The sequence below is a fragment of the Halichoerus grypus genome, chromosome 7 (assembly GCF_964656455.1).
Source record: "Halichoerus grypus chromosome 7, mHalGry1.hap1.1, whole genome shotgun sequence".
NCBI classification, from domain to species: Eukaryota; Metazoa; Chordata; class Mammalia; order Carnivora; family Phocidae; genus Halichoerus; species Halichoerus grypus.
The window spans coordinates 90,220,024-90,242,871 of NC_135718.1; the positions used below are offsets into that span (position 1 = coordinate 90,220,024).

A 22,848-nucleotide genomic window follows, 5' to 3' on the forward strand; every position below is an offset into this window, starting at 1 on the left:
TTTCATTTCAGTATTTAGGGTAATGAAGTTTAAATGTCACTTCATACTGAGAGGCTGAAAAATTCCAATTAGCACAAAAGCTAATGTTATATAAAAGAACAGTAGTTCACATGATTCAACCAATACATTGTAATACCAGTCTCCCATCCTCCTCCTCTCTCACCACCAGTGGGATGGAAAAATGTCTACATTCCTGCTAATTTCCAAAGGTCAGGTTTGTATCTTCCAGAGAGCAGCCTTCTTTTTTAGAAAAAAACTGAATTACTATGAAGAAACATTCATTAATTTACCTGAAACTATTTAACACCTGGCTAAAACATGAAAATTAAATTGTCTGACCAATCAGCATAAATTACCATGCATTTGCTTAACTGAAACTGCCCAGTATATGTTTAATGCATGAAGTGTTCACACTTTATCTTGCCATTAATAATCTTAACAATATTAATCTAAAGATTCAAGGATCACACTCCTGTTCAATCTTTCCATGCTATTTTCAAGAGATCCATTCATCCTTCCATCCATTCACCCTTTCACGTATTCAGAAAACATTCACTGAAGGCCTCTCATGTGCCAACCACTACACTAGATGCTGGGGGCAGAGTGGTGAAGAGGACACAAAGTTTTTGCCTTCATGGAGCTTCATGCTCATTAGAGAAAGAGCAAATAAGTAAGTACATAAAATAATTACAGATTACAGTTAAGTATTGTGCAGGAAATAAGACTCTAGGAGGCAAATAAGAGGCAGCCGATATTAAATTAGGTGGTAAGGGAAAGTGAAAGAGGATGTGACATTTAAACAGAAAAGAGAAGGAGCTAGCATGAGAAAAACATTTCAGATAGCTTGGGCAGAAAGCACAAAGACAAAACAGAGATTGGCACTTACGAGGAACCAACAAAAAGTATGAATGGAGCATAGTGAGCTGCAGGGAAGGCTAATTCATACGAATATTTACTCAGGGATGTGATTTAACATGTGGTATAACTGAGCTGTTAGGATAATGAGGTGCACTGTCAAAGTATTTTACTATATTTGTAGCATAAATTCCTCACCTACAGGTCTCCAAATAATTTTACATTCATGGACAATATTCCAATTTATACATAAATTGCCAAGTTTATAGGACTGGTACACATTTTGATACAATGACTAGATGTTTTCCTTCCTCAGTAATTCTCCTTTCCTCATATAATTTTTTTTTAAATATCACTTGCCCTCTTTCCAAACTTTCTCAAATACCTCCGATTTAATCAGAATAGTTCTCTTAGTTCCCCTCCTGAAGTCTCCCCTTAAATCAGAATTACGTCCATTTGGAGGGCATAACTCCTGCCTGGGAGCTGGCAGATCTTGAGGGCTGCCAGCAACATTGCTGCCCGCCCCCCCGCCATTGTACAAGTGGGGCAGGAAATCAGATTTGGAAGGAGTGTTTCAGAAACCACTGCACAAATGAAAAAATACTGCTTTAACCTCTGCTCATATCTTCAGGGACTCTAAGGTAAGTGTTAGCTTGGGTATATGCCACCATCAATATTAGACCACAGGCATTCACATTCAGAAGCAAAATGTGATACAGTCCCTCTTCCTCAGAGTGACTGCTGGGAGGCTGTCTTTTGGGGGTGCTGTACAACTTCCCATCACCAACTGAGTGGGGATCAGATATTATAAAGGAAGAACATAAACTTTTTAAAGCATCAGGATTGTGACAGACAAAACTAGAGAATTTGTGGCAGGTGGTGCCACCTGCACCAGACTAACTGCAATGAAAATGACTTCCTCCCCAGAGGTGGTGGTGATGGAGGATGGAAGGACGGCAGGCACAGAACGGGGGACGGGTGTGAGCAGAGACATTCTAGTACACAAATATACTAGGGAGGGAGGAATTTCTGCCAGTGGGCACAGCTAACTTCCTTCATGTAGAGTAACTGTTGAACATGCTCCAGTAACCTCCATGCCTTCAAAAATGTAACAGCTTTACAAGTCCAACACCAAATGCCACTGTATCAGATTGCGCACAGGGTATGTGTATGACTGCTGATCCACTAGTAGACAGCATACCCCAGGGACCTTGTTCTAGCACGCATTCTAATGAGAACACATTACAACATATAAATTTTAATAACTTTATTTTTCTGTCTTTTTTGCTGTTGTTGCTTCACCTTCTCTTCTACTTTAAAAGTTTTACACTGATTTTTTTATACAATTTTATTTATTTGAGACAGAAAGAGAGAACATGAGCAGGGGAGGGGGCAGAGGGAGAGGAAGGGCAAGAAGCAGACTCGCCCTGAGCAGGGAGCCTGAAACGGGGCTTGATCCCAGGACCCTGGGATCATGACCTGAGCTGAAGGCAGACACTTAACCGACTGAGTCACACAGGCACCCCTTCACTAACTTTTAAATAAGCGAATTTTAAAATTAATTAACCAAAGATCTGGTAAATGAATACTAAAAGCTAAATTGTTATCTATTTTTCACAAATTTCTCATTCTTCAAGTCAAATGCAAAGAATGATAGCAATTACTGTCTATTTTTCCATTTACTTTGAAATCATGCTTTAATTCAAAAGTTATTTCTATATGGGGCACGCCTGGGTGGCTCAGCCAGTTGAGTGTCTGACTTTGGCTCAGATCATGATCTCAGGTCCTGGATTAAGCCAAGCATCTGGCTCTGTGCTCAGTGGGGAGTCTACTTGTCCCTCTCCCTCTGCCCCTCTCCCCACTCATGTTTTTTCTCTCTCTCAAATAAATACAATCTTTAAAAAGTTATTTCTATATATATTCCCCATGGCTAACAGTGATACTTTTATATACTTACTTTAATGCAATAAGAGATGCAATTATCTTCATAGTGTTTGCAACACCTATGCCTTGGTCCATGCTTACATCTGAAATAAGACAAATATAATAAATGATGTGTATGTGTGTAGATGTGCTTAACACTCTCTAACCAAAAAAGCAGAAAACATTACCTACTTGTTTCTAAATGCATGCATCTTTTGGTTTCTTAGGACATAAAAAAGCAAAGATAACAGATTTTTTTTTCTTTTCAGTTCACCATTTGACACGGTGCATAAAATATGTGACTGCAATCAAAATACTTAAATGCAGAACAGAAAAAACATTGGTAAATATTTGTGACTAAATATGAAAAATATGTAATATATTATCTCTATACTCTGCCAAATCTTTTGGAAGCTTTAAGTTGCTTACTGTAGAGTATAACGGTCATAAGTCCCCCATGAAGTCAGTACTTGAGCAACAATCATAATGAGAAAGTGCTCAGGTTACAGGAATTTATACTTAATTATATTTGAGAGAAAACATCTGGAAAAGAAACATGATACGGTATTAGAATTCAAAATTCAGTTTTTAAAATAAATAGAGTAATAGATCATGTGGGAATTCAAAAGTAGGTTATTTGTGATTTAAATGCAAACCACTTGGTCCTCTGGTGTTTAGTAAATGTTTCTGCTGGGGGGGCTACTGTTCAAGACACATAGATTTTTAATTATTTGGTATGCTGACTCCAGGACTGTATTGAGGCGTAAAAAAGTAAGTAAAATATCTAACAGGGGTCTGGCTCTCCCCCTTTCTCTATGAAGTGTTCATGTTCCAAAATGAGTAGTCTTTGTAATTCTTGCAGACTGCAGTTAATTAATTATCTCATGGTTGGAACACATTAAGCTTCTTGTTTGTAACAATAATGTGTAGAGTGATATTCTGGCTCCACACCTCTTTAATTCCATTTGCAAACTGATTAGCAAAACCCTTTCGGAAATCCAATTCTGCACCACAGCTGGCATATACGTGTAGCCCTTCCCAGACAAGGGGGACGGCAGGGATTCCTGCTGCCCGTAGCCCTTATGTCATCAGGATGATGGGACATATCTGGCCATGTGAAGTTGAGGGATTAAAGCTGGGACCTAAAAGAGGTAAATCAGAGAGGGGTGGCCATGTGTAAACCATCACTCTTCATACTTCTAAGTGTCCTCTTCAAAGGCATTCCTCAGCCAGTGCTACTGGAACTACACAGAAATCGTTAAACTCTCTTTGCTAGTGAAGTTCAATTCTGGTATCAGCTATACTGTCATTTAATCTTCCCTCAGTCTGTTATTAAAACTTCTCAAAACCTGGACTCCCCATCTCCTGTCTTATCTGCTCTGCTTATGTATTACCCTGCATCTGCTTCCACAGCAGTGGACTCACGGAGGCAAGTCTGACAAGTTCTGCCATGACCTGATTAGTTCTGATACCCAAGGCATCATTCACCCACATAATACATTCTCTGCATTCCCGTCTCCGCATTCCCCTCTGATTCATGGTGACATGATTTCCATGAATAGGGATTCCTTGTCTCTTTTCTTCACTCAGGTGATCAGTAACTATTTTGAACTTGCTTAAGAATTAAGAAGTTCATTACCAATCTCACTAGTGGCTATTTACCCAAAAATTACAAAACACTAATTCAAACGGACATATGCATCTCTATGTTTATTGCAACATTATTTACAATAGCCAAATTATGGAAACAGCCCATTTCAATCAATGAATGGATAAAGAAGAGGTGGTATACACACACACACACACACACACACACACACACACACACACACAGAGTAATATTCAACCGTATTACTCATATGTGGAATTTAGGAAACAAATGAGCAAAGGGAAAAAAAAAGAGAGAAACTAATCAAGAAACAGACTCTTAACTACAGAGAACAAACTGCTGATTATCAGAGGGGAGGTAGTTAGGGATATGGGTGAAACAGGTGATGGGGATTAAGGAGTGCACTTATCATGATAAAAAAAGGATATACATAAATTTTTAAAAAAAGTTTACTACCACAATTATTCCTGCCATCTGTTATTCCTTCCCTCCCTCTTACCTTCTGTATGTGCTGTATACTAAAATGAAGACAAAGTCTTTAAATACAGTAAAAATTTTGAGCACCTACTCTGTGCTCATGTACGTGAGGCAACTCATGTTATTTCATTTAATGGACGCAACACTCCATAACAGAGATCATTAACCCAAGTTAACAGATGAGGACTTTAGGGTCCAGAGTGGTTAAATCACTTGCCCAAAGTCACAAAGCCAGCAGGGGTGAAATGAGAGTCTAAGGTCTGATTTATTGGCTTCAGCTTCCCATAACTGATCCCTAACTTTCTATATTGGCTATTCATTCAACACTCTCTAAAATATCACTACAAAGATTATTTTTATTGACTGATGTTCTAATTTTAAATCACTAAATTTTCTATTAATTATAGATGTATTTTAATATTATATAGAAGTATAATTCCTATACTTGAAATAGCCCAGTGATGGGTATTAAGGAGGGCACATAATGCATGGAGCTCTGCATGTTATACGAAAACAATGGATCGTGGATCACTACATCAAAAACTAATGATGTATTGTATGGTGACTAACATAACAACAACAACAAAAGGACAAAGTTAAAAAAAAACAAACCAAAAAAAAACAAGTACTATTTGTATGAAATTCAGACTTCTTTGTATAATATACAAATAAAGATGTTTTATTCCATTTCCAAAGCCCTGAAAATTTCTACTCTTACAAAAAACATTTATGTAAGGTTTGCTCCTTATTATTCCTCTATCTTCTTGAATGTGCCCCAGAACTTTTCTTTCTCCTTTCCACATTTGGAATATTTGATTAGCACATATTAACCTGTTTCCTAAAGTTCCCCATTCTAGCCTCCTACAACTGTGTCTAGTTTGACATAGAAAACTATTACAAGTTCATATAAATCTATTCTAAAGGCATATGTTGGTCTATAGTCCAGACAAAAATAATAAATAACACTGACTTGCCATTATGTGCCTTTTATAAAACTCTATGCACTCTTTCTGGTAAAAAAAAAAAAAAAAAAAAAAGATAGATAGATATGATATATATGTATATCATTACTGAAAAGAAAATAAAACACCTTGGCAAAGTACAAATATCATATAAAACAATAACACAGTGTGCTAAATATCAAGATAAAAAACTTACACTGAATCCACAAGTTTCCTGATTAGAGCAATTATATTCAATCTTCTTGGCTTTTCTTCATGTTTCTCTGTCTTTTGTTCCACTTTTGCATATGCTGCTTCTGGTGAATAAGAATGTGTGGGAATTTCTTCCTTCCCTACAATAAACCTAAAGAAAAGAGCACAATGTGAGGCATTTTCACCTTTAAAAAATAAAAGGAAAAAGACAATAAGGAAAAAAAACCCATCCTGATTCTGTTAATATACAAATACATTTTGGAGAGTACCTTATCATTTGAAATGTTTTTCAAAATTTAAATAAAATCTTATCCTTTATAAGAAAATGCTGACAGCCATTTCTTTAATAATGCAATAAATTCTTCTATTAAGTTTTCTATTTTAGTTCCAGCATAGTTAACATACAGTGTTATATTAGTTTCAGGTGCATAATACACTGACTCAACATTATTCAGTGTTTATCAAGATAAGTGTACTATTAATCTCCTTCACCTATTTCACCCACCCCCACCCACCTACCCTCTGGTAACCATCAGTGTGTTCTCTGTAGTTAAGAGTCTATTTCTTCGTTTGTCTCTCTCTCTCATTTTTTTTCCTTTGCTCATTTGTTTTGTTTCCTAAACTCCACATATGAGTAAAATAATATGGTATTTGTCCTTCTCTAGCTGGCTTATTTTGCTTAGCATTATACTCTTTAGCTCATCCATGTTGTTGCAAATGGGAAGATTTTATTCTTTTTTGTGGCTCAATATTCCATTGTGTGTATATGTGTATGTGTGTGTGTGTATAAAACCTCTTCTTTATCCTATTGATGGACACTTGGGCTGCTTCCATAATTTAGCTATTGTAAATAATGCTGCAATAAACAGAGGATACACGTAGTGTCTCTGTGAATTAGTGTTTCTGTATTTTTTGGGTAAATACCCAGTACTGTGAGTACTAGGTTGTAGGGTAGTTCCATTTTCAACTTTCTGGGGAATCCCCATACTGTTTTCCAGCATGGCTGCATCAGTTTGCATTCCCACAAATAGTGCAAGAGGGTTCCTATTTCTCCACATCCTTGCCAACACCTGTTGTTTCCTGTGTTGTTGATTTTAGCCATTCTGCCAGGTGTGAGGTGATAGCTCATTGCAGTTTTGCTTTGCAGTTCCCTGATGATCACTGATGGTGAGTATCTTTTCATGTGTCCGTTGGACTCTGGATGTCTTCTTTGGAGAAATGTTCGTTCATCTTGTCTGCTCATTTTTAAATTGAATTAGTTGTTTTTCAGGCATCGAGTTATAGAAGTTCTTTATAATTCTGGATACTAACCCTTTATCAGATATGTCATTTGCAAATATCTTTTCCCATCCCATAGGCCGTCTTTTAGTTTTGTTGATTATTACCTTTGCTGTGCAGAAGCTTTTTATTTGATGTAGTCCCAATAGTTTTATTTTTGCTTTTGCTTCCCTTGCCTCAGGAGACATATCTAGAAAAAAGTTGCTATGTCCGACATCAGAGAAGTTACTGCCTGTGCTCTCTTCTAGGATTTTTACGGTTTTATGTCTCACATTTAGGTCCTTAATCCATTTGGAATTTAGCTTTGTGTATGGTGTAAGCCAGTGGGCCAGTTTCATTCTTTTGCATGTTGCTGTCCACTTTTCTCAACACCATTTGTTGAAGAGGCTGTCTTTTTCCCACTGGATATTCTTTCCTGCTTTGTCGAAGATTAACTGACCATATAATTGTGAGTTTACCTCTGGTTTTCTATTCTGTTCCATTGATCTATGTGCCTATTTTTGTGCTAGTACCACGCTTGTTTTGATTACTAAAGCTTTGTAGTATAAGTTGAAGTCTGGAATTGTGACATCTCCAACTGTGCTTTTCTTTTTCAAAATTGCTCTGGCTATTCGGGGTCTTTGTGGTTCCATACAAATTTTAGGATTCTTTGTTCCAGTTCTGTGAAAAATGTTGTTGGTATTTTGATAGGGATAACATTAAATCTGTAGATTGTATACATTTGTGTAGTATGGACACTTTTACAATATTTGTTCTTCCAATCCATGAGCACAGATTATCTTTCCACTTGTTTGTGTAGAAACAGCAACATCTTTTATCAATGTTTATAAATATTGTTTATAAATATATAAACTATATATAATATATATATATAAAATATAAACTGTAAAACATTGATAAAAGATAATTTATATATTTTTACACAAGTCTTTCACCTCCTTGGTTAAGTTTATTCCTAGATATTTTATTACCTTTGGTGCAATTGTAAATGGAATTGCTTTCTTAATTTCTCTTTCTGTTGCTTATTAGTATATAAAAATACCATGAATTTCTATATGTTGATTTGGTATCATGCAATCTTACTGAATTCATTTATCAGTTCTAATAGCTTTTTGGTGGAGTCTTTAAGGTTTTCCATATATAGTATCATGTCATCTGCACATAGAAAAAGTTTTACTTCTTCCTTCCTCTTTTCTGATCACTGTGGCTAGGACTTCCAGTACTACGTTAAATATGAGTGGTGAGAGTGGACATCCTTGTCTTGTTCCTGACCTTAGGGGAAATGCTCTCGGTTTTTCACCATTGAATATTATGTTAGCTGTGGGTTTTTCATTTATGGCTTTTATTATGTTGAGGTGTTCCCTCTAATCCCACTTTGCTGAGGGTTTTTATCATGAATGGATGTTTTATATTCTAAAATGCTTTTTCTGCATCCATTAAAATGATCATTTGGTTTTTTTTTTTTTTCCATATAATTTTTTTTTTAATTTTTTTATTGTTATGTTAATCCCCATACATTACATCATTAGTTTTAGATTTAGTGTTCCATGATTCATTGTTTGTGCATAACACCCAGTGCTCCATGCAGAACGTGCCCTCCTCAATACCCATCACCAGGCTAACCCATCCTCCCAACCCCCTCCCCTCTAGAAGATCATTTGGTTTTTATTCCTTCTTTTATTGATGTGATGAATCACATTGATTGACTTGTGAATACTGAACCACCCTTGCACCCCAGGAATAAATTCCACTTGATTCTGGTGAATGAATTTTTAATGTATTGTTGGGTTCAGTTTGCTAGTATTTTGTTGAAAATTTTTGCATCTATGTTCAGAAAGAGATATTGGCCTGTATTTCTCTTTTTTTGTAGTGTCTTTATCTAGCTTTGGTATCAGGGTAATGTTGGCTTCATAGAATAAATTAAGAAGTTTTCCTTTTCTATTTTTTGGAATAGTTTGAGAACAGGTGTTAACTCTTCTTTAAATGTTTGGTAGAATCCCCTTGTGAAACCATCTGGTCCTGGACTTTTGTTTGCTGGGACATAGGTTAACATTCTCCTACAATCTTTTTGATTTCTGTGCTTTGGTTGTTACTTCTCCCCTTTCATTTCTAATTTTATTTACTTGAGTCCTCTTTCTCTTTTTATGAATCTGGCTAAAGGCTTATGATTTTGTTGATTTTTCAAAGAACTGGCTCCTGGTTTCACTGATTTGTTCTATTGTTTTTTTAGTTTCTACTTTATTTCTGCTCTAATCTTTATTATTTCCTACCTTCTACTGGCTTGTGGCTTTGTTTGTTGTTCTTTCTCTAGTTCCTTTAGATGTAAGGTTAGATTGGTTGTTTATTTAGGATTTTTCTTGCTTCTTGAGGTAGGCCTATATTGCTATAAACTTCCCTCTTAGAACAGCTTTTGCTATATCTCAGATTTTGGACTATTGTGTTTGCATTTTCATTTCTCTCCATGTATTTTTTATTTCCTCTTTGATTTCTTGATTTACTCATTCATTGTTTAGTAGTATGTTATTTAACCTCCATGTATTTATGTGCTTTTCATGTTTTTTCTTGTGCTTGATTTCTAGTTTCATACCATTGTGGTCAGAAAAGATGTATTTTTATAACTTCAATTTTTCTGAATTTGTTGAGACTTGTTTTGTGGCCTAATATGTGATCTAATCTGGAGAATGCTCCATGTACATTTGAAAAGAATGTGTATTCTGCTGTCTTAGGATGGAATGTTCTGACTATATCTGTTAGATCCATCTGGGCCAATATGTCATTCAAAACCACTGTTTCTTTGTTGATTTTGTTTGAATGATCTGTCTATTGATGTAAGTGAAGTGTTGAAGTACCCTACTATTACTGTATTACTATTGATCATTTTCTTTATGTTTGTTATTAACTGCTTTATGTATTTATTTGGGTGCTCCCAAGTTGGATTCATAAATATTTACAATTTTTATATCTTCTTGTTGGATTGTATTGTTTATGTTCATACAGTGTCCTTTGTCCCTTTTTACAGTCCTTGTATGAAAGTCTATTTTGTCGATATAACTTGCTACTCAGGCTACCTTTTCACTTCCATTTGCATGATAGATATTTCTCTATCCCTTCACTTTCAGTCTGCATATGTCCTTAGGTCTGAAATGAGTCTCTGGCAGGCAGCATGTAGATGGGTCTTGCTTTTTTATCCATTCTGTCATCATGTGCCATGATTGGAGCATTTAGTCCATGTACATTCAAAGTAATTATTGATATGTATGTATTTATTGCCATTTTGTTACTTGACTTATGGTTATTTTGATAGTTCCTCTCTGTTCCTTTCTTCTCTTGCTCTCTTCTTTCATGATTTGTTGGCTTTCTTTAGCAAAATATTTGGATTCCTTATTGTTTTTTTTAATTTATTACTGTTTTTTTTTAATTTTTTTATTGTTATGTTAATCCCCATACATTACATCATTAGTTTTAGATATAGTGTTCCATGATTCATTGTTTGTGCATAACACCCAGTGCTCCATGCGGAACGTGCCCTCCTCAATACCCATCACCAGGCTAACCCATCCTCCCACCCCCCTCCCCTCTAGAACCCTCCGTTTGTTTTTCAGAGTCCATCGTCTCTCATGGTTCTTCTCCCCCTCTGATTTCTCCCCCTTCATTCTTCCCCTCCTGCTACATTCTTCTTCTTCTTTTTTTCTTTCTTAACATATATTGCATTATTTGTTTCAGAGGTACAGATCTGAGATTCAACAGTCTTGCACAATTCACAGTGCTTACCAGAGCACATACCCTCCCCAGTGTCCATCACCCAGTCACCCCATCCCTCCCACCCCACCCCCCACTCCAGCAACCCTCAGTTTGTTTCCTGAGATTAAGAATTCCTCATATCAGTGAGGTCATATGATACATGTCTTTCTCTGTTTGACTTATTTCGCTCAGCATAATACCCTCCAGTTCCATCCACGTCGTTGCAAATGGCAAGATCTCATTCAATTTATTACTGTTTTTGACTTGTAGTTACCGTTAGGTTTATATATAACATCTTCCGCATATAGCAGTCTATGTTCAGCTAATGGTTGCTTAATTTTACTCCTCTCCTCTCCACATTTCAGATATTTGGTATCATATTTTACATCCTTTTATTTTGTGCTTCTCTTGACTGATTTTTATAGATATACTTATTTTTTTGTTGTTTTTGTACTTCCTGTTTTTTCTTACTCTTACTTATGATTTTTGTTTTCCTCTTACAAAGCCCCCCTTAGCATTTCTTGTAGGGCTGGTTTAGTGGTCATGAATTCTTTTAACTTTTGTTTGTCTGGGAAATTCCTTCTAATCTGAATGACAGCCTTGCTGGATAGAATATTCTTGGCTTCCAATTTTTCCCTTTGAGCACTTTCAATATATCATACCAGTCCCTTCTGGTCTGCAACGTTTCTGCTGAAAAATCAGCTGATAGCCTATGGGGTTTCCTGTATATGTAACCATCTTTTTTTTTTTTACAATCTTTAAAATTCTTTCCTGGCGCACCTGGGTGGCTCGGTCGTTAAGTGTCAGCCTTTGGCTCAGGTCATGATCCCAGGATCCTGGGATTGAGCCCTGCATCGGGCTCCCTGCCTGGCGGGAAGCCTGCTTCTCCCTCTCCTACTCCCCCTGCTTGTGTTCCTGCTCTCGCTATCTCTCTCTCTGTGTCAAATAAATAAAATCTTTAAATAAAATAAAATAAAATTCTTCGTTTATCACTATTTTTTACCATTTTAATTACTGTGTGTCTTGGTGTGTACCTCCTTAGGTTGAATCCTAACAGGGGGATTTCTGTGCCCCTGAATCAGGATCTCTGTTTCCCTCCCATGATGTGGGAAGTTTTCAGCTATTACTTCTTCAAATACATTTTCTGTCCCCCTTTCTCTCTTATGCTTGATGGAGTCACTGAATTTTCTAAGTCTATTCTCATTATGTAGTATTTATGTGTCTCTCACCTGTTCAGCTTGATTGCTTTCCATTACTCTATCCTCCAGGTCACTTACAGGCTCCTCTGCTTCCTGTAGCCTACTGTTTATTTATTCCATCTATTGTATTTTTAATTTCATTTATCAAGTTCTTCACCTCTGATACGTTATTTTTTATCTCTCTCTTTTTTTTTTTTAAGATTTTATTTATTTATTCGACAGAGAGAGACAGCGAGAGAGGGAACACAAGCAGGGGGAGTGGGAGAGGGAGAAGCAGGCTTCCCGCGGAGCAGGGAGCCCGATGCGGGGCTCGATCCCAGGACCCTGGGATCATGACCTGAGCCGAAGGCAGACGCTTAACGACTGAGCCACCCAGGCGCCCCTATCTCTCTCTTTTTTTTAAAGAGTTTATTTATTTATTTGTTTGACAGAGAGAGACACAGCAAGAGAGGGAACACAAGCAGGGGGAGTGGGAGAGGGAGAAGCAGGCTTCCTGCCAAGCAGGGAGCCCGATGCAGGGCTCGATCCCAGGACCCTGGGATCATGACCTGAGCTGAAGGCAGGCACTTAATGACTGAGCCATCCAGGCACCCATTTTTTATCTCTTTGTCAAGAGTTTCACTGATGTCCTCCACCCTTTTCTGAAGTCCACTATCTTTATGAGCATTACTTTAAATTCTTTATCAAACATCTTACTTTTTTCTGTTTCACTTAATCTCCTGCTGTGATTTTGTCCTGTTTTTTCATTTGGGACATATTCCTCTGTTTCCTCATTTTGTCTATCTGTGTCAGTTTCTCTTTGTTAGGAAAGTCAGCTACACCTTCTGCTCTTGAAAGTAATGGCTTCATGAAGAAGAGGTCCTGTACTGCTCTGCAGTATAGTGTCCCCTGTTCACCAGAACCTGGCACTTCAGGGGAACCTCCTGTTTGTGTTGCTTGTGTTGTGTCTGAGTCACTTTTTCTTTCAGTCCAGACATCTTCATTGACTCTGTATCTGTTGTGGGCTTTGCTTGCTTTCTGTGGTGTTAGTGAGACACAGGCTGCGAGCTCTGAGAAGACATCAGGTGAGCTAAGGGCTGAGGTCAGCATGCTTGGAGTGTGCCAGTCCTCAGGAGAACACATGGGCAAGGCACACTGCTAGCAGGTTAGGTAGCAAGTGTCTGCGCAGTGCTGCCCACAGGTGGCCCTGTGTTTATGCTGGGCAGCAGGGGAGGAAAATGGTGCCTGCCACCTCCTTTGTTCCCAGAGAAGTCCCCTAACACACTCAAAATCAGTATAAACATATCTTCCTCTTGTTTGTCCCAGGCACTATGCAAACTGTCATTTCTATGTTGCCTCTCTATGGGCTGCTGTATCTTTAAAGGCAGGATCCAGCTATCACTCACTCTCCCATCTTGCCCGGTGCTGAGTCAGCTGACTTTTTAAGCTCCAGACTCCAAATCCTGTGATTTATACAAACTCATGGAATTCAGCCCCTCTGGTTTTCAAAGCCAGATGTTATGGTTTGGGATCCCTAGTGTGAGAGACTGTTTTCTTTCCCCTCTCTACACCCGTAGCTCCCTCCCTCCTGTGGGCAGCTCCCAACCACTGTTTCTACCCTTGGGAACCTCTCAGATGCAGCTTTTTTTTTCTTTAAAGAGTTCATTTATTTATTTGAGAGAGAAAAAGAGAGAGGGAAAGCACAGAGGGAGAATGAGAGGGAGAAGCAAACTCCCCACTGAGCAGAGAGCCCGACATGGCACTTGATCCCAGGACCCTGAGATCATGACCTGAGCTGAAGGCAGACACTTAACTGACTGAGCCACCCAGGCACCCCCTCAGATGCAGCTTCTTTACATTTAGTTGTGGAGTTTGTTCTGCCCATCTTTGGATTGCCCTCTAGCGTATTTACATCGATGTGAGTAATATCTAGTTGTCAACATGGGATGGGGTGAACTTAGGGTCCTGCTACTCCACCATCTTCCCAAGCTTCCCAACAATGCACGTATTTTAAAATCAAATTAACCAAGTAAAATACAGCATAACACTTTTATGATGCACCCTTTTAACTTAAGTTACCACTTTTTAAAGATATTACACACCTTGAAGTTTTTTCAAACAAAAAAGCAGGTGAAATATTTACTTGGGTCTACTAGTTGATCAAAAAATTCTATTTTTTTGTCTAAATTCTACTAATAGTTACAATTGAATGAGGTTCTCATTTTTCAGTATAAAGTTATATCTCATGTCACTTTGAGTCATAAAATAGCTGCAATGCACTATTAGGTCATATAAAGATATTCAGGGAAATGGAGGAAACTAAAGACTGAGAATCATAAAATGGTCAAGATTCCATGCATTCTCACATAATTTCATTAGAAAACCTTAAACTCAATATTATTCTAATCTAGTTATTTCTCTTCTGAAAAACCTAATATCTGGGAGAAGACACTATTCTTATCTCATCAAAACTGGAGTATTTTTTTCCCAGACAATGCGAAAGAAAAGAAAGAAAAGAAAAAAGAAAAGAAAAAAAGAATTGCTACCATTAGATATCATTCAATCAGTATCCTTTACTAGTTTTCCATTTTTGCTGTTTGTACCTTCACTATGAGTCATTGCTCTTCTAAAGAATAACTAAGCTTTCTTAAGAGAACTCTACCTGCTGAACTTTCAGAAAATACCATAAAATGCAGACAAAAACAAGGGATCAGTAATACTACACTAAGGTTCTGGAACATGGGACCTATGACAAATAGAATAAGAAAATGTAAACACTCAGAAAAGAGAGGTGAAACAAGCTATTACTATCAACAACTGTATCCCATCTCATTCGGACAAACTTGGTAAAATATCTAGCTTATTAAATCATAAAGGGCATGTAATGAGATTGTCACAAGGTGGCAGCCGTGCAGTCTCAGTAGCTGTTATTCCAAAAGAATTTGGTTCTTAATCATGGGTGTGCATGGAGAGTTCAAGGTCTGTACTACTGTTCTTTATAAACAAGACAAAAACTATGTTAGAACAGATAAAATCATCTCTCTCACACTGTTCATAATACTGTTTCTCTTTTGGCCAGGACTGACCATCTCAGATTAGAGGTCACTTCCTTGGAGAAACTGTCCCCGCCCAAGCTGCAGTGAGTTAGCAATCCTTCCCTGTGCTATCAAAGCCCAATGAGTCCCCAATAGCAGAAGCACCTTATTAGTAGTTTGCATCCCCCATTAAACTGTGGGTCTGTGAGACTCTATACATCTTTTGCTATTACACCCCAGGGACTGGCACATAGTAAAAATTTAATTAATACATACTGAATGATCAAATATAGTAATAATGAGCATTTTCTGAACATTTACTATATGACAGGACAGTACAGAGGATTAAATCATTTAATCCTCATAGCAACACTACGAAGTAAGTAGGTGCCATCATTTCCGTGAGAGTTAGCATGAAAAAGCATTTGACCACATCCAAAAACAATTACTTGGACCCAAAAAACTGTCTGACTCTAAAGCCTGGGCTCTTAATCACTAAGCTGCCTATACACTTCTAAGTATTAAACTATGTTGATGCAGGTTTGGTATACCATAAGGCTCCTGAACTGGTTCCCAGCCTTTGACTCTATCCTTGACTCTATCTGTTCTCATAACTTCTACTAACTTAGCGAGAATTAATAACCATTTTTTCCCAGAATATTTTCCTATAATACAGAGTAAATTCTAAGTGCAAATAGTTATCCAGCCCCTTATTTTGAGTGGATTTGACGAAGAGACACAAAAATATCGGATACATTTTGAGTTTCTGTAAGGATTCTGGGAGCCTATGGAGAGACACGGGAAAAGGCAAAGTTTTCTCTTTAGGAAAACCAACTTTTGGTTTTGTTATAAACTTTTGACATAACATAGAATCTTCACATTCAATGCAACAACAACAAAAAGTTATTTTCTGAAATGTTTCATGATCTTTCAATGAAAAATATAATATGAAAAAATTACCGCTGTGTATTATGACTTAGTTACTGTTACCACAGAGTTTCCACAACCAAAGATACTCTTATTCACACAGGGGACTCAATTTGTCCCCTCCCAAACTAGCTTCCTTGCACACCATCTGATTTTCTGTTAATAGCACCTTTTTTCATGTACTTAGGTTTTCAAAACTTGGCTCGTAGCAAGGATTGGAGGGAAAGAGGAAGAAGGAAAATATCAATCAGTAGGTCTTCATTTCCTTCGACACCAGTCTCAACTTTGCCTCTTTCTCTTTAATCCTCCACTGTCGCCAAATCCCAGTCCTTATCACTTCATCTTTCTTCCTTCTGATTCTCTCTTTCACAATGTCTGTCCCAAATACTGTGGCCAGACTAATCTTTCTGAAACAATGTCAACTACCCTGCTCAAAACCCTTTAGTGGCTCTCTACTGCCCATCTTATCAAATTCAAATTTGTCTTCCTTTTTTTCTGTTTAGGTCTTCCAAAATCTGGCCCTGCTCTGACCATCATTTAAAAAATCAAAAAACCCCACAAAACCTTATGATCCCTAAAATAAGCTTTTCATACCAATTAAGTTGATTTTCCCACTCTTACCTCATATTTCATGTTTATAATTTTCATACTTTTGCTAACATTATTCACTTCTACCCAGAAGGTTCCTCCTCTTCCCTTCTAGTTCTCTAAAGCTATCCTTCAAGTGCAGGTTAAGGCTTATCCCCATAAGAATAATAATAACAGTAATAGCCAACATTTCTTGAGCACTATGTGCCATGCACAGTTCTAAACACTTTTCATGCATTAACTCATTTGATCCTCAAAATAACCTAAAAAAGACAGTCATATGAAATCTTCTAGCATACCGAAGGCTACCCTAATTTTTCCCTCCTATATTTATAATAAATACTCCACACCTAATCTTCACTAAGCATCTACTATATGTACTTAGGAGAATAAAAGAGGCAACATTTATAATACAAACTGGAAGAGCATTAGGTTTCAAGTAAGTATATGCAGTCACTGTGTGACATTAAATTAGTTAAGTATTCTAAGCCTCACGTCACATGGGCATAAAAATACCCATCTCACAGAACTGCTGTGAAAATTTTCTAATCTATGTGAAAATGCTTGGTGAACTGTAAAATACAATGGAAGTGCTGCCAACCAACTTTTCTACACTATCTACTACTATCGGCCAATAACTATGGCAAGAGATGGCATACAGGGTGAAAAGCAGATTCTAGTGACTCTAGTGAAGCTTATGATTCAAAATGTGTCTGACATGAGCCCTGTCCTAATGAAGCCCATAATGTGGTACCACACAATTCAGTATTTAATTTTGCAGTAATTATTCACATGTAGCTTTGTTTTTCCAATGCTCCTTGAAGAGAGAGTTCTTCTAATTCTTTCCTAACACCCAGTGATATGAGGCACACAATAGGTCCCAAAAGCAGTTGTTGATTTTTTTTTTTTCAAAGATTTCACTTATTCATTTGACAGAGAGAGACACAGTGAGAGAGGGAACACAAGCAGGGGGAGTGGGAGAGGGAGAAGCAGGCTTCCCGCTGAGCAGGGAGCCCGATGTGGGGCTTGATCCCAGAACCCTGGGATCACGACCTGAGCCGAAGGCAGACGCTTAACGACTGAGCCACCCAGGCACCTCCAAAAACGGTTGTTGATTGACTGATTTTTAGGGGGAAAGAAATCCAATAAATTAGACTCTTTTAATAAAATATCGTAAAAGTGACTGTGACTCCTGCAATTATTTTGGGCTAGAAAACTGAGTCGATAAACATCTATTGTAATTATGCGCAATAATATTACTTTTTGAAAAAGTTAACTTGCAAATTCTCTCTTAACATAAGGTAAATAAACTACTTACCTAAGAGCAGAGAATGTAAATCCTTTCAAACCATCTTTGCACCTAAAACAATAAAAATTATGATAAAGTAACAATTTTTGAGATATAAAGTAGTATATTAAGTAGCTATTAAAATTTATTCTGAAACAGATGACTTTTATTTTTAAAATTTTTTTATTTTTTTAAAGATTTTATTTATTTATTTGACAGAGAGAGAGAGAGACAGCGAGAGAGGGAACACAAGCAGGGGGAGAGGGAGAGGGAGAAGCAGGCTTCCCGCCGAGCAGGGAGCCCGATGTGGGGCTCAATCCCAGGACCCTGGGATCGACCTGAGCCAAAGGCAGATGCTTAACGACTGAGCCACCCAGGCGCCCCTGAAACAGATTACTTTTAAAAGGTGAAACTTTTAGGACAGTGATCTGAGCAGTACAAATGCAACAAACAAGCAAGCCATCTTACACAGGATGATTAAAATTTCCTATGTCAAATTAACATAATTTAAGGCTCAACTCTCCTATTTGCAGGTGGAAGAGAGATTTAAGTATATCTTCTAAGGGCTCCATGTGGACTTAAAATGAAGGCTCAGAGTGGAATATTCATTTTACCCAATCCCTGGGGGAGCAAATTGTTGAGAAGAAAAGGCCACATACACCTGCTGGGTATTATGAATAGATCAATTCAAGGTCCTGACTTCTCCCTACTTATTAATTCAGTGAATGCAGAGCAATGTAGAGCTGGCAGGCACAAAAAGGCTTCAAGTTTAGTTCAACAGTTTTAACTTTTGAGTAAGCCCAATCAGAATGGATAACATAGCAACGGGAACAGAGTGGGGGTAAGGGGAGGGCACAGAGGCAGGAGTTCAAATAATATTTATTGAGTATTTACTATTGCTGGGCATTGTTTTGGGCACTTTATATGTGTTGTCTCATTTAATTATATCACACCTCTATGAATAAGTATTTCTCTATTCTATAGCTGGGCAGAGGCCCCCTCCCCCAAAACGGGCAACTTCCAAGAGGTCACAAAATAAATAATAGTCGGAATTCAGGAAAAAAAAGTTCCTCTGACTTAAAAACTGTGGTTTTCTCTTATACCTCCTTCTGAAATAGTGTATTCCTTTTAACTGGGGGAAGGTTCAAACTGCATGACAATTAAAAAAAGATTCTCAGATCTGCAAAAAATATTTAAACAAGATTTTAAAATGGGGACATTACTATACTAGTCTTAATGGCCTGCTTTATAAGTATGATCAAGTTACTAAAGAATTGTTGTATATCTAGTATCAGAATCCTTTGGAGAAACTATAGAGATTGGTGATACAATGATGCTCAAATGTATGTTAATTTTAGACACTGGATATTCTTGGATAAAAAGTACAGCCTCAAATCTAATTGGGCAACTCTCTCAGTATACCTTTTATATGAAAGGTCACAAAGGAAATGCATAAAAATATAAGAAGTCCTTCTGAACAAGTCTAAATGTAGATATTTTTACTGGGGGACACACAGAATCTCAGAAAAGAATTTAATTCGTGTGCATAGATCTTTTAAAACACTTAAGAATTCATTTTAATTAAGAAACATGATCTACTTTGCGATATTGTTAACAGTGAGAAATGTAATCACAGAATTTAGCTAACATACTACATAATTACTCACCCCACACAGAATGAGGGTAAAGGCAAAAGAATTCATATGTTAAGCTAAAAATATGCATGAGAAAATTATAGCATTAACATTCTTAAACTTATCTTTTTTCCATCTGAAGTGTTTCTCAGTAATTTAAAACCCATAATTGGGCAATTTCTAGATAGGTGGGGTGGTGAGCGGGTTAGGCCAGGCGTCTACTGACTGGAAAACAGAAAGCAGCAGATTGATTAAGATTATATACAAGTGGGAACAAATTTTGGCTTTGGTATGCTATTGTTAAGAGATAGCCATTTATCTTTGTGCAATGCTGAATAGATAAAGGATTCTGACAACTTGGTCTAGTCAGGATTGCATATTTGTGACCTTAAACAATAAATCTAATTGCAGACCAAACATCAAAAAGTAGCTTTCAAATAAAAAAGGGCATGTACAAATGAATTTGCAATTTCATTATGATGGAAGTTTGGTTCTTTCAGCAGAACCCTGTGGGAAGCACTTCATATTGATAAAGTCTTAGCCTGAATTCAAAAGGGGCTATTCTTCTTTCCATTCATGTGTATAAGGTCTGTTAATGTAATTGAGGGTCAGATGTCTATGTCAAAAGAACAAAAAAGTAATTATTCCCCTAAAAAGAATCTTTTTTTTTTTTTTTTTTTTTTTAAAGATTTTATTTATTTATTTGAGAGAGAGAGAATGAGAGACAGAGAGCATGAGAGGGAGGAGGGTCAGAGGGAGAAGCAGACTCCCTGCCGAGCAGGGAGCCTGATGCGGGACTCGATCCCGGGACTCCAGGATCATGACCTGAGCCGAAGGCAGTCGCTTAACCAACTGAGCCACCCAGGCGTCCCTCCCCTAAAAAGAATCTTTAAAATAATAATATCGCCCTGCATTTTGATACCAAGAGTATTGTCTGAGCCTTAGCCTAACTATGAAACACTATCGTAATCTGAGTTAAATGTAAAAAGTGTGGTATGCACAGAAAGATTTATACAGAACAGACCCCATTAGAAGGGGCCTCACTATTTAACAGATCCAGTTATTATAATGCAAATCAAATTACTTTCTACATTCACGTCTTAAGGCTCACTGATTTCCTCAACAAATACTGACTGAATGCCTACTATGTGTAAGCACTAGTTTCAGATCTAAGGAGGTAACAGCGGACAATACAGAATCTCTGTTTCCATACAGGTGACATTCTGGGCCAGGGAAAGGTACGAGGAAAACAAGTAAATATATCTGGTGGTGATAAGTGCTATGGCAAAACACGACGCAGGGGAAGAGGAGAAACAGATGTGGTCGGGCCTTCTTATCTTAGGTAGTGTAATCCAGAAGGGCCTCTCCAAGAAGGTGAAATTTGATGATGTGATCAGAAGCCTTACAGGATGGAGGGAAGAGTATCTGATTGAAGGAAGAGCAAGCACAAAGCTCCTGACTAGGAGTTTTCGTGGCACTGAAGGAGAAGAGCAAAGTAGATTACTGTAGCTGGAACAAAAGAGGGGAGGGAAGCCGTGGTAGGAAAGGAGGTCACAGTCACAGTGGAGGAGGGAAGGAGTGGTCCAAAGTTCTTGGTAGGGCCCTTTAAGCATGGTAAAAAAAAAACCAAAACAAAACCTCAGCAGAAGAGTGACAAAGACCTGTCTTAAATTTTAAGAAATCTTTGGTTGCTCATTGGAAAACAAACCACAGGAAGGCAAGGTTAACAGCAAAGAGGCGAGGGGTGCCTGGGTGGCTCAGGCGGTTAAGCGTCTGCCTTCAGCTCAGGTCATGATCTCAGGTCCTGGGATGGAGCCCCAGCTCCCAGCTCAGCGGGGAGTCTGCTTCTCCCTCTCCCTCTGCCTCTCCCTCTGTTTGTGCTCTGTCTCTCTCTGTCTCTCAAATGAATAAAATCTTTAAAAAAAAAAAAAAACCAGCAAAGAGGTGAATTAGGAGGGGAAAGACGATTGTGGTTTGACTAGGTCATTAAGTGGTAGAGGTAGAGAAAAGTGGTAAGACTCCAAAGGTATTTCAAAAATAGAGTTGGTGGAATTCCTTGATGGTACAAGAGAAAGAGAAAATTTACAAATTATTAAAATATTTTTGATTTGAGCAAGCAAAAGGATAAAACGTCCGTTTACTGAAGTGAGGAAGACTACGGGAAGAAGAGGTTTGAGGAGAAAATCAGTTTTATTTCGGACATGGTAAGTTTGAGATGACTGTTACCTACAAATGGAAATGTTAATGAAACAAGTGGCTGCTGTACAGGTTTGGGGGTCAAGGAAGAGGGGTGATTCATCTATAAGTAGAACTTAAATCCACAGTACAATCATCTAGGAAATAAGTGCCAATAGAGAAAATACCCAGGGACTGAGTGTATTTTATTTCTCTATTATTTTATAGTGCAGAAAATCTGTTCCATAGGAAAAAAACAAAAAACAAAGTCATTTCTCTTCCTAAAGAAATTGTTCTCTAATACAAAGTCTCATTTTTATTTTTGAGCGTGCATAAATATAATGCCTATAACTCATGTACACACAGACTTTTCTATTAGTTAGCCTATAAATGGCATAAATATCTAGTAAGAGTCAATCGTAGTTACTGAATCTCTACATTTGCAAGGTTATGTGCAAGGTTCAGGAAAGAGGAGGAGGAAATAGTGCAGCACCATATCAAACAACTTAGGTGATACACAACTTATTAGAGAGGTTCAGGCTGGAATTATACACTGTGGAGAAGAAAGTATAAAGTTTAATACTGTTATTAGAATAATATACTTGGTCAAATGCCAATGAGAGGGGGAACCCACAAACACAATTTTTTTTTTAAATTGTAAGTGTAAATGATAGTTAAAAAAAAAAACAAAACAATTTGCCCACAAAGATTCTTTGTCTCACGCTTAATTTCCATGAAATTATTTCCAGGAGATACTTTTATTTTTATTACCAAATTACACCAGCAGATGTCACTAGTAAACCATTTTTTGAAGAGTTTGTAGCTCTGTGAGGTGATTTATCATTTTTTGCATGTTTTCCCTTAAAAACACATTTACTGACATTTGAAATGTTGTTAATCTTAGCTACATTGCATTAAATTCCCACAAGTAAATATCGTCATATTAGACTTTTAATTACAGCTGATGTTCATTCCTATCATTCTAT

The 22,848-nt window shown here is 37.4% G+C and overlaps 1 protein-coding gene across 1 annotated transcript in view; it reads right to left on the reverse strand.

Moving 5' to 3' along the window:
* Window positions 1-2,800: 2,800 nt before the first annotated feature.
* The window catches only part of LOC144382655 (transmembrane protein 135-like), a 77,635-nt gene continuing 57,587 nt past the window's right edge, over window positions 2,801-22,848 (reverse strand). Inside the window, exons 2-4 of the mRNA XM_078078660.1 lie at window positions 18,084-18,125; window positions 6,023-6,169; window positions 2,801-2,882 (exon numbers count right to left, since the gene is read on the reverse strand). Coding sequence (XP_077934786.1) covers window positions 2,801-2,882; window positions 6,023-6,169; window positions 18,084-18,125 — 271 coding nt within the window. The remainder of the gene's footprint in view (window positions 2,883-6,022; window positions 6,170-18,083; window positions 18,126-22,848) is intronic.